Genomic DNA, 15,630 nt, shown 5'->3' on the forward strand with positions numbered 1-15,630 from the left:
TAGATGGCACTGTTAAACAAGACGAGCACATTTAACCTGTTTAAACACTTCACAGTAGTAGCACGCCTAACCTGATTTTACCAAGTGAGACATGTTCCTGGGACGACATCGTTGTTGACCCTGGAACAACATTGTGATTAACCAATCAGATTTGAAGAACCAGTTTATAGATTTTGTGAAGTTTACGCTTAAAATCAGTGTTTGGTGCTTGTACATCAGTGTCATTCATCTATCATTTCCTCTGATTTTAGGGATTACTCATGGTTAAGGTTAGGTTAAGGTGTAGGGATATGGTTAAGAATATATTTTTGGAGTAAAATGTTGTTCCAGGGTCAACAAAATATGTTGACCTGGGAACACATCGGACTTGGCAAAATCAGGACGTGCGTAGTAGCACCTAGTGAAACTTGACTGGATTTTAGCTCCAGGATTCTATTGCATCATGAATTGCTAAGATATCATTGGCTGATACACTCATTCTGACTGATGTTTTTCAGACGGTGACGCCGTCGGGGTTTAGGGTCGGTATGAAGCTGGAGGCCATCGATAAGAAGAATCCCTCGTTCATCTGTGTGGCCACGATCACAGACATGGTGGACAGCCGATTCCTGGTGCACTTTGACAGCTGGGATGAGAGTTATGACTACTGGTACATTCCCATCTTTGAATTCATGTCTTTATGCTTCGTTCCTGCTGTGACTGTCCCTGAAAGAGAACGGTTGTGTTTATCTATGGACAGGACGTCATTTCAGACTTATTAATACACGCAGTAACTAAAGCCAAATGCACAAAAAGCTGTAAGAAAGTGTTTAGTATGAAACCTGATCTTCACTCACTAATTCTTAAGCTGAACATTATTTCAACCCTGATGGCTTGAAAGACATATCACTGACATTTTATTAATATCATTCAGTTTTACTCTTAATTTTACCACATAATCCCTACACAGTTATAAATATTATTATTATTATAATTATTGTAAAATTAAAATTAAAAATGAAATATACAATTATTTAGAATTATATTTATATATAAATATATATATATATATATATATATATATATATATATATATATATATATATATATATATAAATCACTATAATAAAGTTCATTTTTAACTAATATAAGGGTGAACGTATACATATTAATGGACATACTGAAATACAATACTGACAAAGTATAGAGAAACCCACATCTGTGAACAACATGAAATCATATAGATAAGTTTAAGTTATATTTATGGTCTTTTTAAGCCTTTATAGGATAGTCTGCACCGACATGAAAACAATATTTACATTTGAATCAGTGCATCATTTCTGTAGAGTGGCATCTTTTGTTCTGTTTAACTCCTGCAAACATACGAATTGGCTGAAATGCTGATGAAATTGATGAAACTGAGCATGCTTAAATCTATCAGATGAGTATAAATTTTAGTATCTTGTTAATTATATCAAGCGTAAGTCACTCACAAGGACACAATGGGGCAGGTTCTCGTTCTTACGAGTGACCCAGATATGATTCTGTGCTGAGTGTGTGTCTTTATGTGTGTGTGTAGATCAGGCAGTAGGCCTTTAACGTCTCATCAATTACTCAGGAGGAGGAGGATAGTAGCACAGTGAACGGCACACACTCTGTGTCTTCAGCTCAGATCACATCTGACAGCTCTGTGCACATCTTCTCCAGCCGCTTCCCCACATTTGTTTCACTCTATTCAAACAAATCATTTCAGGAGATCAGGAGAATTCTATTTATAATTCTATTGTTAGTCACGAGCAATCTGGGCTCGGTCAGCTTGATTCTAGAACTGCTGGAAGGGACTGTGAGATGCAGACTAGATTTGCTTTAGGACCGAGTAGAGACCCAACACAGCACTTCAGATATTTATTCTTGGAAAAATATCTACAGTCGGTGGCCAACCAAGCGTCTGTAAAGTGCATTTGCAGCGTTTGACCACTGAGTGGCGCTTTAACCACAAGTTATCAAACAAGCGCATCAAAGCACATTTTCACAAAAAGACGTCAGCTTTGCCTCTTGATGTGTTACATTTGACCGCTTCAGTCAAGGAAAATTAAAGAAAAACACTATAGTTAAAATATCAAAGTTTAGTCCTTATGAAGTTATGTGCATTTCTTAGAACAAATTCAAGCAGGATAAATGTCAAGCCTATGAACCTGTGCTTATATTTTCTCTAAGCTACATGGTATTAAACCATATTTTAGATTGGACACATTTAATAGGTGTGCAGTATTATTTATATTGTATGAATATTATTCTAAAGAAATTGTGGCATCAGAGCATTAAAAGTGGTAGTCTATTTTAGTGAGCTGCCTATATTAATTTTTTGGGGAAAAAGATATTTGTCTGTATACTGATTAAGAAATTGTTGCGTGTTTTATAAATTATTTCCTTTGTTTTAGTAAAACGTGAGGCACTGTAATTTCGCTCCCATTATTTAGGCCTAATTAAAACAAGAAACTAACAAATTAAACATGCACGACATAGCTAAATCATTGAAACTCTGAAGAATGGGCTTATTAATAAAACGTCCTGACGTTTAAACTCAAGTTTTAATCAGCAAAATACACACGATGTAAAAAAAGAGCTTCATTAATTGACAACTTTGGTGATTTTAAAAGGAGTCTTCTTTACTTGCTTTCAATATAGTTTAAGTTAAAAAAAAAATCAGCCACTTATAAATGCAGGTGTGTATCATGTTCCTTACTGAGTGCGACACACATAATTTATTCTTATTTGTCTACTTATTTATTATTATTATTATTATTATTATTATTATTTATTTATTTTGGATAGTTGCATGTAATGATATACTTTGTAATACATATGCAAAATGTGAATTATTATTCATATTCAAGTGTTTGTGCAAAAATTATTAATGCTCATGCATGACAGGGAGGTGCCCTCTCAATCACTTGAATTTTCCCCAGATAATCAAATAACATAAAATTGGGGTGTCTCACATACATGAGAAATATCATATGTATATATATATATATATATATATATATATATATATATATATATATATATATATATATATATATATATGTATATACACAGTATATTTAGGCATATTATGTAATGACTGCTTAATAACAATAGCGTGCAGTAAGAGCCTTTGTAAAGGTCTTTCTTTTAATTTTTGATGAGTAGACTGTTACCTAAGACTATTGAAATTAACTCACTGTAAAAAAAAAAAAAAAAAAAAAGGTTTTTAAGGATGCTACAATGTTATATTATAATGTTATTGTTGTTTTACTTTGTCATTTCATCTCCATTAAAGCTGGGTTATGTAACTTTTGACGTTCTAGCGGTTAATAAACAGAACTGCTAGCGTCTTGTGGAAGAACATCGTAGCCGGAACTACTTCTCTCTGTTTATGTCTATGAAGAATCACAAAGGTACTGGGTTACTCCGCCGCGGTGCCCCCGAAGCAATCTAAAATAGTCCGAATATAAACACTTATTATAGGTGCACCCTAGTGATTCAGGACAAGCCAAAAAATACGGTTTGGAAAATGGATTCATGGTGTACTCGCTTATTATATACATTTTTCTACATTTTGTACACAAACAAAGTTACGGACCGCAGCTCTGATTGGTTGTTACTTACCGGGAGCGATGGAGTTTCTGCAAATGGCAATAAAAGCACTGGGAGGAGCCAGAGGAGCTTGATTTATACACAGATTATCTGTCTCATATTCTACTGTCAGGACATAATGACAGGTTTAATAAATATGTCAAAAATATTTTTTTTACACAAGTTCCCTACAGTACCTTTAATAAACCATCATTTTCAAATTACATTCAATTTCCAATCCGTTCCTTTGCGCCACCTGGTGGTAGTTTCGTGAATGATTTTAACACATGATTGCGGCGGTACGTGCGGCGGTAATACCTATTTTGGTTGTCTACCTACTGTAAATGTCCTTAAAGTCCAATATTGAAATATATTAGCATTATCTGCCAGAACAGAATGAATTACAACATTTTAGAGTATTTGGTTGAATTTCGATGCTTTTGGAAGACATTAAATCATAGGAGATGGCTAATTTTTTTTCTTTTTCTAAGTTGTGACCCACAATTGCAGATGAAATGCAAAACTGTGTTTATTTGTGTATTTCATTGTATTTTAATGCATGCATTGTCTGCCCCAAACGAAGGAAGAATTTATAAATAATGTATGGGGGGAGAATGGATTAAACAGTGCATGAAATTCGTTAAAATGCATTTGTGTGTTTCTTCTTTTCTGCAGGTGTGATGCAACAAGTCCTTACATCCATCCGGTGGGCTGGTGTCAAGAGAACGGCAGGACCCTCACCACCCCTCCAGGTGATGCAACACGTCAACACACACCACTCATCCTGTTAGAAAGAGGAAGGAGAAAAGTTAAGGTCTGCCTGTGGTATGTTTTAAGCTCATTAATTGCGGCTCTCTGATAATATGCAGGACGATGTTAGGTTGTTGTGCTGGTTTAGAAGCCATTCCAACTGAAATCCAGACTAGCTTCAGACTGTCTTCAGAGGGACTTCAGTATGAGGACATGGACTCGAGGACGACGAGTCCTCAGACTGACCTCAGACTAATGTTTGGGATTCAGGAAACACATGTAGTATATAGTTCTTCATTATATCTATGGTTCTCTGCAAGCCAATTGTTGAACCAGGGTTAATTCACCCTTCCACGAATTGAGACATTAAATTGTCTTAAATTGCAGCAGAAAGTCTTAAATTCATAGATTAAAGCATTAAATTATAAATGAAGTCTTGTTTGTTTTTTTAGAATTAAGTGAATTAATGCTTTAAACAAGAACATTTATCTGCAAGTGGGCTATAAAAACGTGTTTTCCCTTTGAATTAACTTGATTTTGTTAAGCCCACTGGCAAATCTATCTTTTTTTAATAACTCATTAATTCACTTCACTTTCAGCTGTTTTGTGTGTGTGTGTGTGTGTGTGTGTGTGTGTGTGTGTAATGGATTAAAAAGTAAAGCCTTGAAGTCTTTCCAAAAAGTAATTGTGCGCTGCTTAGACATCTACATTTAGAAACCATGTGTTTCCTTTCATTTCATTCCTTTAATTTTCTGCAATTGTTCTGAAACAATCTCAATATTGGACTATTAATTAAAAAATTCCAAGCATAATATCTGAAGTGCTGTGTTGGGTCTCTACTCGGTCCTGAAGCAAATCTAGTCTGCATCTCACAGTCCCTTCCAGCAGTTCTAGAATCAAGCTGACCGAGCACAAGACAACAACTAAAAATCATGTCAGGAATCTTGGTGTGATTCTGGAGACAGACCTTAGTTTCAGTAGTCATGTCAAAGCAGTAACTAAATCAGCATACTATCATCTAAACAACATCGCAAGGATTAGATGTTTTGTTTCCAGTCAAGACTTGGAGAAACTTGTTCATGCCTTTATCACCAGCAGGGTGGACTATTGTAATGGGCTCCTCACTGGCCTTCCCAAAAAGACCATTAGACAGCTGCAGCTCATCCAGAACATCTGAGCATATCACACCAGTCCTCAGGTCCTTACACTGGCTTCCAGTTACATTTAGGATTGATTTTAAAGTACTTTTACTCATCTATAAATCACCCAATGACCTTGGACCGAAATATATTGCAGATATGTTCACTGAATATAAACCTAACAGAGCACTCAGATCACTAGGATCAAGTCAGTTAGAAATACCAAGGGTTCACACAAAACAAGGGAAGTCCTCCTTTAGTTACTATGCTGCCCGCAGCTGGAATCAGCTTCCAGAAGAGATCAGATGTGCTAAAACACTAGTCACATTTAAATCTAGACTCAAAACTCATCTGTTTAGCTGTGCATTTATTGAATGAGCACTGTGCAATGTCCGAACTGATTGCACTGTATTTTAGGTATTCACTCTATTTGATGTAAAATCATTTTATATTTCTAAATGTTTTAAATTCGTTTTAAATAAGTAATTTAAAAAATAATTTTCAGAGTTTTAAATTGCTTGTTTTATTTTTGTGATAATTTTTCTTCATGATTAGCACTGTTAAAGTGAGCGCTGGTAAATATCATGCTTTCACCAGCCCCTCAAACCTCACTCTCTGTGTGCTGTAGGATACCCTGATGTGAAGAACTTCTCCTGGGAGAAATACTTGGCAGAGACCAACTCATTACCAGCTCCTGCTCGAGCCTTCAAAGTGGTGAGTGCATGTGCCTCTCCGAACATCTCCAGCCCCTGTGAGAGACCGAGGCGCTGAGGACATCTGCCCCTCTCTCTCTCTCTGCAGAAACCTCCTCACAGTTTCCAGCTCAATATGAAGTTGGAGGTGGTCGACAAGAGGAATCCTGCTCTGATCCGAGTGGCCACAGTGGTTCATACGGATGACCATCGACTGCGGGTGAGAAACTATAGTTTTACACATGATGATGGCTCAGGGTGAATCTCCATGTTGGTCTAGAGGGGTCAGCTGAACAGTGTATTGAACATGACATGATAGACAAAATATAAAGAAAAAGTGTGCTTTGTGTTGGTATATCTAGGGGGCCACTTGGTTTTCGCTCTTTCAGAATAATGATTTTGAGAGATGAATATGACTATAGAAATAATGATGATAATTTGGAAGATAATTATGGGATAATGCATGGCAATTTTTTAAACAAATTGAATACACAACGTAGTGGCAAAGAACCACCTGATGTGATGTGGTGCACATTAAAATTGTTTAATTCACAGCTAATCGTGCATTATTCCACTTATACCATGGTCATTTGGCAGTATTTATGAGTTAAAGGGTTATTTCATCCAAAAAAGAAAATTAGGCCTGGTTTAACTCACTCCTGAGGAATCCTAGGTGTGTATGACTTTCTTCTTTCAGATGAATCCTGTCAGGGTTATATAAAAACAGTCTTTGATCTTTCAAGCTCTATCATTGCAGTCAGCACGTGTTGCATTGCTTCAGTCCAAAAGACCTGAAATAAAAAGCACCTTTCCATAGTGACTCATGTGTTTTTGTAAGAAGAATATTGATATTCAAAACCTAATAATCACTTGAATCTAGCTTGGGCTCACTGTTGGAAACAGAAGGTGCAACGATAGAGCTTGAAAGATCAATAATTAAGTTATTATGGGTAATTAGCTCTAGCATTCTGCCCACTTCAAATCACACAGAGATGAAATAGTGCGGTAAGATCACATTTATTTGAATAAATTAATTATAACATTGATTTGAATAAATTATCGAAAGACAGAGAGAGTGGCTTGCAAGTTGTGTATGTGAATCTGTTCATTTTTCTCTCTATAAACAGTGAAGCTTTAAGTTTAATTCATTCAAAAACAGTGACTTTAACTCCTCGTTGCTGAGAAATATAACAGTGATTCAGTATTAAAGATATTTTATTAACAAAAGTGGCTGGGCAGTGTTAACAACACATTTCTGTGCTCTTGAATGTTTCTCTGTGTACGAGTGATATATGTGTGTGTGTGTGTGTGTGTGTGTGTGTGTGTGTGCATCAGTGAAACCAGCTCATTGATATAGAACGGTGATTAAACTGAATTAGATCTACCTGTTCTTCATGGTTTTAATGCACACCTTTCAGCCATCAGAATGGAGTATTCAGATAGACCATGGTATAACTGTCAATAAGTTACTAGCGCTCAATTCACCCAGATTCATGTGATAGGCCACTGTGTAATTTACTCTACAGGATCTATTCAGTCTGTTAAATATTATGAACGGAATAACAGGCTCATGGTTAAAATCTCATTTTATAAATAATGACTAGTTTATGTTCCTTCATTAGACTATGCAAACATCAAATGTATTTTGCCAGATTCAGTGCATCTTGAATGTGTATTTTTTAGTTGGATCTGATTTGTTCGATCACCATGTTCTCATCCAGTATGTGTCTAGATGAAGTCCTGACTGGTATAGCTGCGTTTAAAGACTTTTGATGAGGTCCAAACTGGTTTCTTTGCTCTATCCAGTCATCATCAGTGGAAAAAAATCCTCTCTATGAATGTGTTGGTTGATTATTTTCCTGATCTAGCTAGGACAAATTGATTTTTTAATTGCAATCACATTTTTTTATTATTGTATTTCTTATTGTCGTATTGTAATTTAAAGGGGGTAAAAAACATAATCCAAAATGCGGCATAATATGGAGCTCATTTTTAAAACACTTTTTGATTTGATTTATCTTTTCACAGATTGTGTCCTACATATGGACTGAATATGATCTGATTTTTGCTCACGTATCCAAGCATTCCATCACTGATTTCTTGCTGTTTCCCAGCATAATGGCTGTAACTGTCAGTGAAGATGCAGTGATGCAGTGCTGATTCAGCTGACGGTGATCCCATGACAGCATCTGATCTCTCAGCTGTCTGTTTGAGAGTTTAGATGCGATCAGGATGAGTCATCTGTGCTTTTCCCGTCGTGTGGGCTGGAGGGAAGCTCTGCTCCATATAGAAATCTTCTTTTGAACACGATCTGTCAGTCCTCTGGCTGATAAAGACTGATAAACGTCTGCTCTTCACACACATGAATGCGTGTATGTGCCAGAACCGTTCTAATGCAGATTCTTGCCATTGTAAGTTTTCAGTCATCACAGAAGCAGTGCTGATCATTTCAGTTCAACACATCGCAATTCATGCCAGCATTGCTTTGGATTCGAAGTATTGAAAAACGGCATAAGTGCTGATGAGCATTTCCTGGAAAACAACACGGATAAGTCAGATTTGATTGCATTCAAAAATCATTTCAAATGCTGGAAACTAAAACTTTTACAAAACACTGTAGGCAGTATTTAGTTTGCCTCACTCCACAACAAATTCTTCAAAATTACTGGCTTTCAGAGAACAACAGGAATGAAAAATAGAAGAATAAAAGAAGCAAATTATAGCAGCATTCAATATAAACAATATTTATTATTAAAAAAAAAAAAAAAAAAAGATTTAAAGTGAAACTGAAACTACTGCTCTAAAACTATGTTACTGTACCTCTCTCAAATCCAAATGTGTGGACTTTGTGCATATTTTGCATGCTAGATGTTACTTCCGAAACGATCAGAGCAAGACACAGGTTATACTAGAGATTGACACGGTCAAGCATTCACAGCTGTTCACACTGAGTGATCAACAAAACAACTTGTAGACATTAATTTTTAATGAGTTGGTTGTTTGAGGCAACAGTAACGATGGTTGGCAATGCATCAAAGTTGAGTCATGATTGATATGCAGTTGATTAGAAACACCTACTATCAACCAACAGGCCTCATTCCCAGCTGTTGCAAGAAGCAAAGTGAAAGGCGATTAGTCAGGTCTTGCCATTTTTAAGTGAAGTGTGCAACAGGTGGTTAACAGTCTGGCTGTAATTGCACATGTAGGTTCCTAGAGGGCAGCAGAATCCACACACATCATTCACACGGACCGAGAGAAATAACAGATGTCACTCTGTCTCACACTGTCTCAGATCTGCCTCCTCTCCTGCTCACGCTGTCTGTGTGCTCAGCCGGCATTTGTGATCCTCCACAAAAGAGTGAGCAGAGGTCCTTCAGTCTCTCTCTTAAACACCCAATCAGTACTCTGTTTACACGTATCGCTCTTGTTCATGTGTCGGAGCTGTATAGTGCACGACGTCCAGCTCCAGTGCTGCTCTCTCTCATCACCTCTGTTGGCTGACAGTCACTGGAGCTCAGTGCCTTGTACTGGATGAATTTGTCAGATTTCCACTGTTTTAAAATCCCCCATCAATATTTCTTTAAGCAGCTGTAATTAACTTGGAGGAAAAAGACCTTTACGTCCAGGTCTTTGATGAGTCTCTGCAACGCCCATGACTATCCCACAGGAAAAAGAGAAAAGGGTTTGATTTATTTGGCATATCTGGATCAGTAGTTTATATGATAGCATTTTAAAAAGTCTTAAATCCATTGCTCTGTAAAAATGAGTTGTTTGTTTGCAATTTGTTGAACCGTTTTCACACTGGTGTTTTTCCCTCAGCATGTAGACATGCTATAACCCCACTACTTAAGAAACCCACCCTTAAACGGTTAGTTCACCTAAAAATGAAAATAAGCCTGTGTTTTACTCACCCTCAAGGCATCCTAGGTGTATATGACTTTCTTCTTTCAGACGTACCCAGTCGGAGTTATATGAAAAATTGTCCTGGCTATTCCAAGCTCTATCATTGTAGTCAGTGGGTGTTTCTGTTAAACATTCCACAAGAAATTCAATAAAGCGCACACATCCATAATAAAACGTGCCTCACATGGCTCCGTGGGGTGAATAAAGGCCTCCTGTAGTGAATCCATGCATTTTCATAAGAAAAATATCCAAATTTCAAACTAGGGGTGCACGATATATATCGGCCGATGATTAAAGTGCATCTAGTCAGTGAAGCTGGTTATCTAATCAGCGGTAAATACCATCAGGTGCGTGATTTCACATCCGCTGACCAGCTTTACTGATGAGATGCACATTAATCATTGGCTGGAATATATCGTGTACCACTATTTCAAATGTAATAAACCCTTTCCTCTCACTTCTGGTAACCTTCACACGTGGAAGGCGTTCCAGTGGATGACGTAGGACATGGGTGTTGCATGATTAGTGACTAATACGGAGAGAGAACAAAAAAAACAAAAAACACTGGTCATGATTTAGAAAGTACAAACTGAATTTTTTAAAGAAAAGGATGCTTCGAGGGTCAGTAAAACACAGGCTAATTTTCATTTTTGGGTGAACAAACCCTTTCACCCATCTATTTTAGAGAACTACAGACCAGTTTCCCTTATTAATTTCATTGCTATAACGCTTGAATGAGCTGTGTTCCACCAAGTCTCTGCCTTTATCACACACAACAACAACCTCCTCAACAGCAACCAGTCTGGTTTCAGAAGTGGACATTCAACCAAGTCAGTTGTTAAAGCCCTATGACTGGCAAGAGTGGATTCCAAATCTTCTATACTTATCTTGCTGGATCTGTCTGCTGCTTTTAACATGGTTACCCACAAGATCCTCCTGTCAACCCTACTGGCAAAGGGCATCTCAGGTACTGCACTCCAGTGGTTGAATCAGATTTGTCCTTCAATTTATCTTGGAGAGGTGAGGTGTCCAAGTCACAACATCTAACTACTGGGGTGCCTCAGGGCTCAGTTCTTGGACCACTTCTCTTCTCTGTCTACATGGCATCATTAGGTTCTGTCATTCAGAAAGATGGCTTTTCATACCACTGCTAACTCAACCTCGCCAAGACAGAACTGCTTGTGGTTCCAGCAAACCCATTGTTTCATCACAATTTCACCATCCAGTTAGGCACATTAAACATAACTCCTTCAAAAACAGCTAGAAGCCTTGGAGTTATGATTGATGATCAGCTGAATTTCTCAGACCACATTGATAAAACTGTCTGGTCCTGCACATTTGCTTTATTCAACATCAAGAAGATCAAACCCTTTCTGAACATGCTACACAACTCCTTGTTCAAGCTCTTAAAATGTTCACGCTGGACTATTGCAGTGCTCTCTTTGCAAGTCTTCCAGGTCTTTAATGAGCAAAAAAGAATGCACATCATCTCTGTTTATCCATTTGCTACCAATAGCTGCTTGCATAAAATTCAAGGCATTAATGTTTGAGTGAAGTGAAGTGAAAGTGACATTCAGCCAAGTAATTTGTGCTCTGCATTTAACCCATTCAAAGTGCACACGCACAGAGCAGTGAACACACACACACACACACACACACACTGTGAACACGCACCCAGAGCAGTGGGCAGCCATTTATGCTGCGGCGCCCGGGGAGCAGTTGGGGGTTCGATGCCTTGCTCAAGGGCACCTAAGTCGTGTTATTGAAGATGGAGAGAGCACTGTACATGCACTCCCCCCACCTACAATTCCTGCCGGCCCGAGACTCGAACTCACAACCCTTCGATTGCGAGTCCGAGTCGCTAACCGCCAGGCCACGACTTTCCCCGTACACGTCACACTGGCTCTGACCCCTTTACCTACAGTAAATTCATCATTGTAGACTTATGGGCCCCCTAGAAGCTTGCTTTTCTGCAAGTGATTCGCTTTATTGTACCATCCCAAAGAGGCACAAAATCACTTTCATGAACTTCGAGATAAAATGTTCCTTCCTGGTGTAATGACCTGCCCAACTCAATCTGAGCAGCTGAGTCCTTAGCCATCTTCAAGAACATCTCTTCATCTCTTCACATCTCTTCCATATTTATTTTACCCTCTAACTCTAGCACTCTCTATTCTTATTCTATTCTATCTTTTTTAGTTTTATTTATTATATAATAAAAAAAACTGTTACGTGTACTGCTTTAAGCTAAAGGAGACTAGCACTTGCATATCATTGTTCTTTTGTTGATTTTGATTGCTTCCATAGTCCTCGTGTGTAAGTTGCTTTGGATAAAAGTAACTAAATGTAAATGTAATGTAAATGTAGAACAAAGTCTTAATTGTAAAAATACAGCAGGATCGGTAGATCTTCAGCGACAAAATGTAAAAAAAGTGCAGTTTGATTTAGAGCTAATATCATTAACTAAAACTAAAACCAGTAATAAAATAATAATACATTTAATAATAATAAAATAATAATAAATATAAATATATATATTATATATATTTCAGTTATTTTACAAGGCATCTTTTCGCATTTTTGTTTAAAATGTAGTACTAAAATAATTACAACTGAAAACTAAAACAAACAAAAAAAAAACTATATGAAAACCTATATAGACCTGAAAAAAAAAAACATGGATAAAACTTTAAAAATAAAAAGTAAATTTGCGATAAACGAAAAATATAGTAAAATCTCATTAAAGGTGTAAAAAAAAAACACTATAATAATATATCAGTTGTTAGAGGCATAAATGAATTAAAGCAATTAAAAGTTTGTAGTATGTTGATATTGTTTTTGATATGTGCATTTTTTTATGTTATTTGTATTGTATTACGTGACTCTGGTTAATTTTATACATGAAATACATGCATAACAAGGAAAAGATGGAAGAAGAAGGAATTTGTGCTAGACATTAATTTGACTGAGGGAAAAGCGAACATTCAGGTTTTTAAAACTTAAGTGTAAAATAGTTCAGTTTCTTTTATAATGTAACTTGACACAAAACAAAGTTTAACACTACAAGTTATGGATTCCCATGTCAAATCCTTTGTGCAATAGCTTTGTGGAAATAGTGAAGAATGGAAAAAGAAACGGTATCATTACATCAGTGATACTAAAATTGCACTGGTTGTGAACAAAGCTAAAGGAAAATGAGATTGCTAAATGGATGTGGTCATGACATGGACACATGCACACTGGAAGGAGATTAAAAGAGAGTGAGACTGATGAGAAGAATGCAAATGAATCATTTCTTTATCTCAAACTGTCACACAGTGAATCACAAAAGCCAGTCTGGTCTGGATGGGCGGCACACAGCCAGTCCACTCAGCCTCCACATAATGACTGTCAGCTGTGCTGTGAACACCACGAAAAACACAGCTCGCCTTTTAGTCCACCCTGTTCCTGCAGTCCGGCTGATTTCCCAGGAACCCGTTTTATCAGAGTTGTGGAGACAGGCTGTCATTTAAGGGCTGTTGCTCTTTTCTCCTCTTTGTTGTGATTGCAGCAGCTCTTTTCAAAGAGTTCTGAGAGTCTCAAACACAATATGACAAAATCACCCTGCCAGCCGTCTGATCGTTGCCAACGTTTCCTTAAGATTCCTGTTCAAACGTTAACATCTCTAGAGATGTGCATTGCATTATGAAGATAATCTTCTCGAGGGACCTTGAAATGCTAGTAACCAAGCTGTTCCTGCTTTCATCTGAAGTGCCGTGGGGTGTTTGTACCTTATGTAAGAATAAAATCTCTATTTATCACCACACTAGCAGCTCATCTGGGATTTGTTGGGACATTCAAGCAGTCACCATAAAAAGAAAACATGACCCCACAGGAACAGGCTCTCCTGGCCTCAGGTGTCTCGATTTAGGGCAGTCTTTGGCATTCATTTAAATCAGGGGTGTCAAACATACGGCCCACAAAGGTGTCCAGTTCGGCCCATAGGATGATTTGAGAAATAATGTAAAATAAAAAAATAAAACATTATCTTAAATAAAATAAAAAGTGTATTCACAACAATATTTTATTTTTAACTTAAAGAAGAAAACAATAAAAATAAAAAAACTCAATATGGATCAAGCGGCACCAAAATCTCCAGCAGCACATAACTGATGATAGCTGTGTTGTAATGATGCTGGTGTGGGAAGTATCTTGTGATTTTAAAGATGTCTAAAAGAAGTTCCTCTTCAGGAACTCGAGCTGCGTCGAGAACGTTTGGGGAACGCGTCCAGCATGACGTCTCTGAATAACATGTATAATCAGTCCAAAGGAGGGGCGAGACGTCATAGGCGGGTGACGTCAGAGACCAGGAAGCATAAAAGCATGAGCGGCGAAGCCGGATATCAGCCTTGTGTCTTCAGCAAGCGCTCTGTGTGTGTGTCAGTCGCTATCTGTTTGTGAGTCTTATTTAGTGTCGTTTGTCCACTGATAAACTCCATTGTCAAAGCTTCAATCAAGGGAAGTTTTGGGCGAGAGCAGGCAACGCTCAGGCTGTGTGTTTTTCCCTGCCAAAAAAAAAAAAGGGGTAGGGACACACGCTGCTCGTGTGTTGTCTGCTTGAGAGTGAAGCGCGCAGTGTCAGCTCTCGAGGGAGTTGACGGATGCGATGCGAGCCTTTGCTTCACTCTCAGAAGGCTCTCTTTGAGGAGGGAGCTTTCAATGGCGTTTCTCACGGTGCCAGTCCCGCTTTCGCCGAGGCGAAACGGTGGTTGTGCTCGCGGGACTCGCTTTCGGATCTGCTGGAAGGAATGTAAGACGGGCAAGTCCCTATCTTCTTTCTTAGCCACCAGATCCGGCGCCCGCTCTCGGTGGTCGGAAGCCAGCGTTTGCGGTACTTTCTCCACGATGAGAGGGCGCGACGGCGCTGCCTGTCTTTCTCTGAGGAGATTGATGTGGAAAGGCGTCGATGAGCTTGCCAGTTACACAAGTACCAGTCACACAAGCACCAGTTGCACAAGCATATTATGCCTAATATTGACATAAGCAGCACTGATGATGAGTGGAGCTCGCGCAGTCAGCGCTTAGGGGCTGACTAGGCTTTTCTCGCTGTTAAGCGGTCCGCTCTCGCCGGGCACGTTCTGAGGAGTGTGTCCGTGCATGCGATCCTGCAGTTGCGGTCGCGCTGTCTCCACCCGTGTTCACTAGATCTAGAGCTCATTCTCGAGGCTTGGAATCCAGCGCTGCAGTTTCTTCGCCCTCTGAGAAAGCTCGCAGCAGCATCCCACTTTTATATATATATATATAAAAGACATGAGCGCTGCCGAGGCAGCGCGAGTATTACATGGTTTCATTTTTATCTGAGTTTTTCTACACCAGACCGTGTTGACTAGTCTGGTTGCTGACTACATTTAATTCTAAGGAATAAAATGACATTTATCTGACTATGTGAAGTTAGATGTACAGAGGCTCTAGGGATGTGATTTCTTTTTTGAGAACACGTTTCTAGTGGAAAGCAGTTCTACGGACCGTTGTTTTCGCTGGATAGCCTTCATCATAACGTCCTTACG

General features: G+C 38.3%; 1 protein-coding gene across 3 annotated transcripts in view; it reads left to right on the top strand.

Annotated features, from left to right (window-relative positions):
* Nucleotides 1–15,630, top strand: part of LOC113037692 (lethal(3)malignant brain tumor-like protein 3) — a 77,357-nt gene that overhangs the window by 24,366 nt on the left and 37,361 nt on the right. For all 3 annotated transcript variants that reach the window (XM_026195005.1, XM_026195006.1, XM_026195007.1), the window contains 4 exons: nucleotides 498–649; nucleotides 4,276–4,352; nucleotides 6,118–6,203; nucleotides 6,291–6,401. In XM_026195005.1, coding sequence (XP_026050790.1) covers nucleotides 498–649; nucleotides 4,276–4,352; nucleotides 6,118–6,203; nucleotides 6,291–6,401 — 426 coding nt within the window. The remainder of the gene's footprint in view (nucleotides 1–497; nucleotides 650–4,275; nucleotides 4,353–6,117; nucleotides 6,204–6,290; nucleotides 6,402–15,630) is intronic.

This window comes from Carassius auratus, chromosome 20 (genome assembly GCF_003368295.1).
Source record: "Carassius auratus strain Wakin chromosome 20, ASM336829v1, whole genome shotgun sequence".
In the NCBI taxonomy this organism is placed as follows: domain Eukaryota; kingdom Metazoa; phylum Chordata; class Actinopteri; order Cypriniformes; family Cyprinidae; genus Carassius; species Carassius auratus.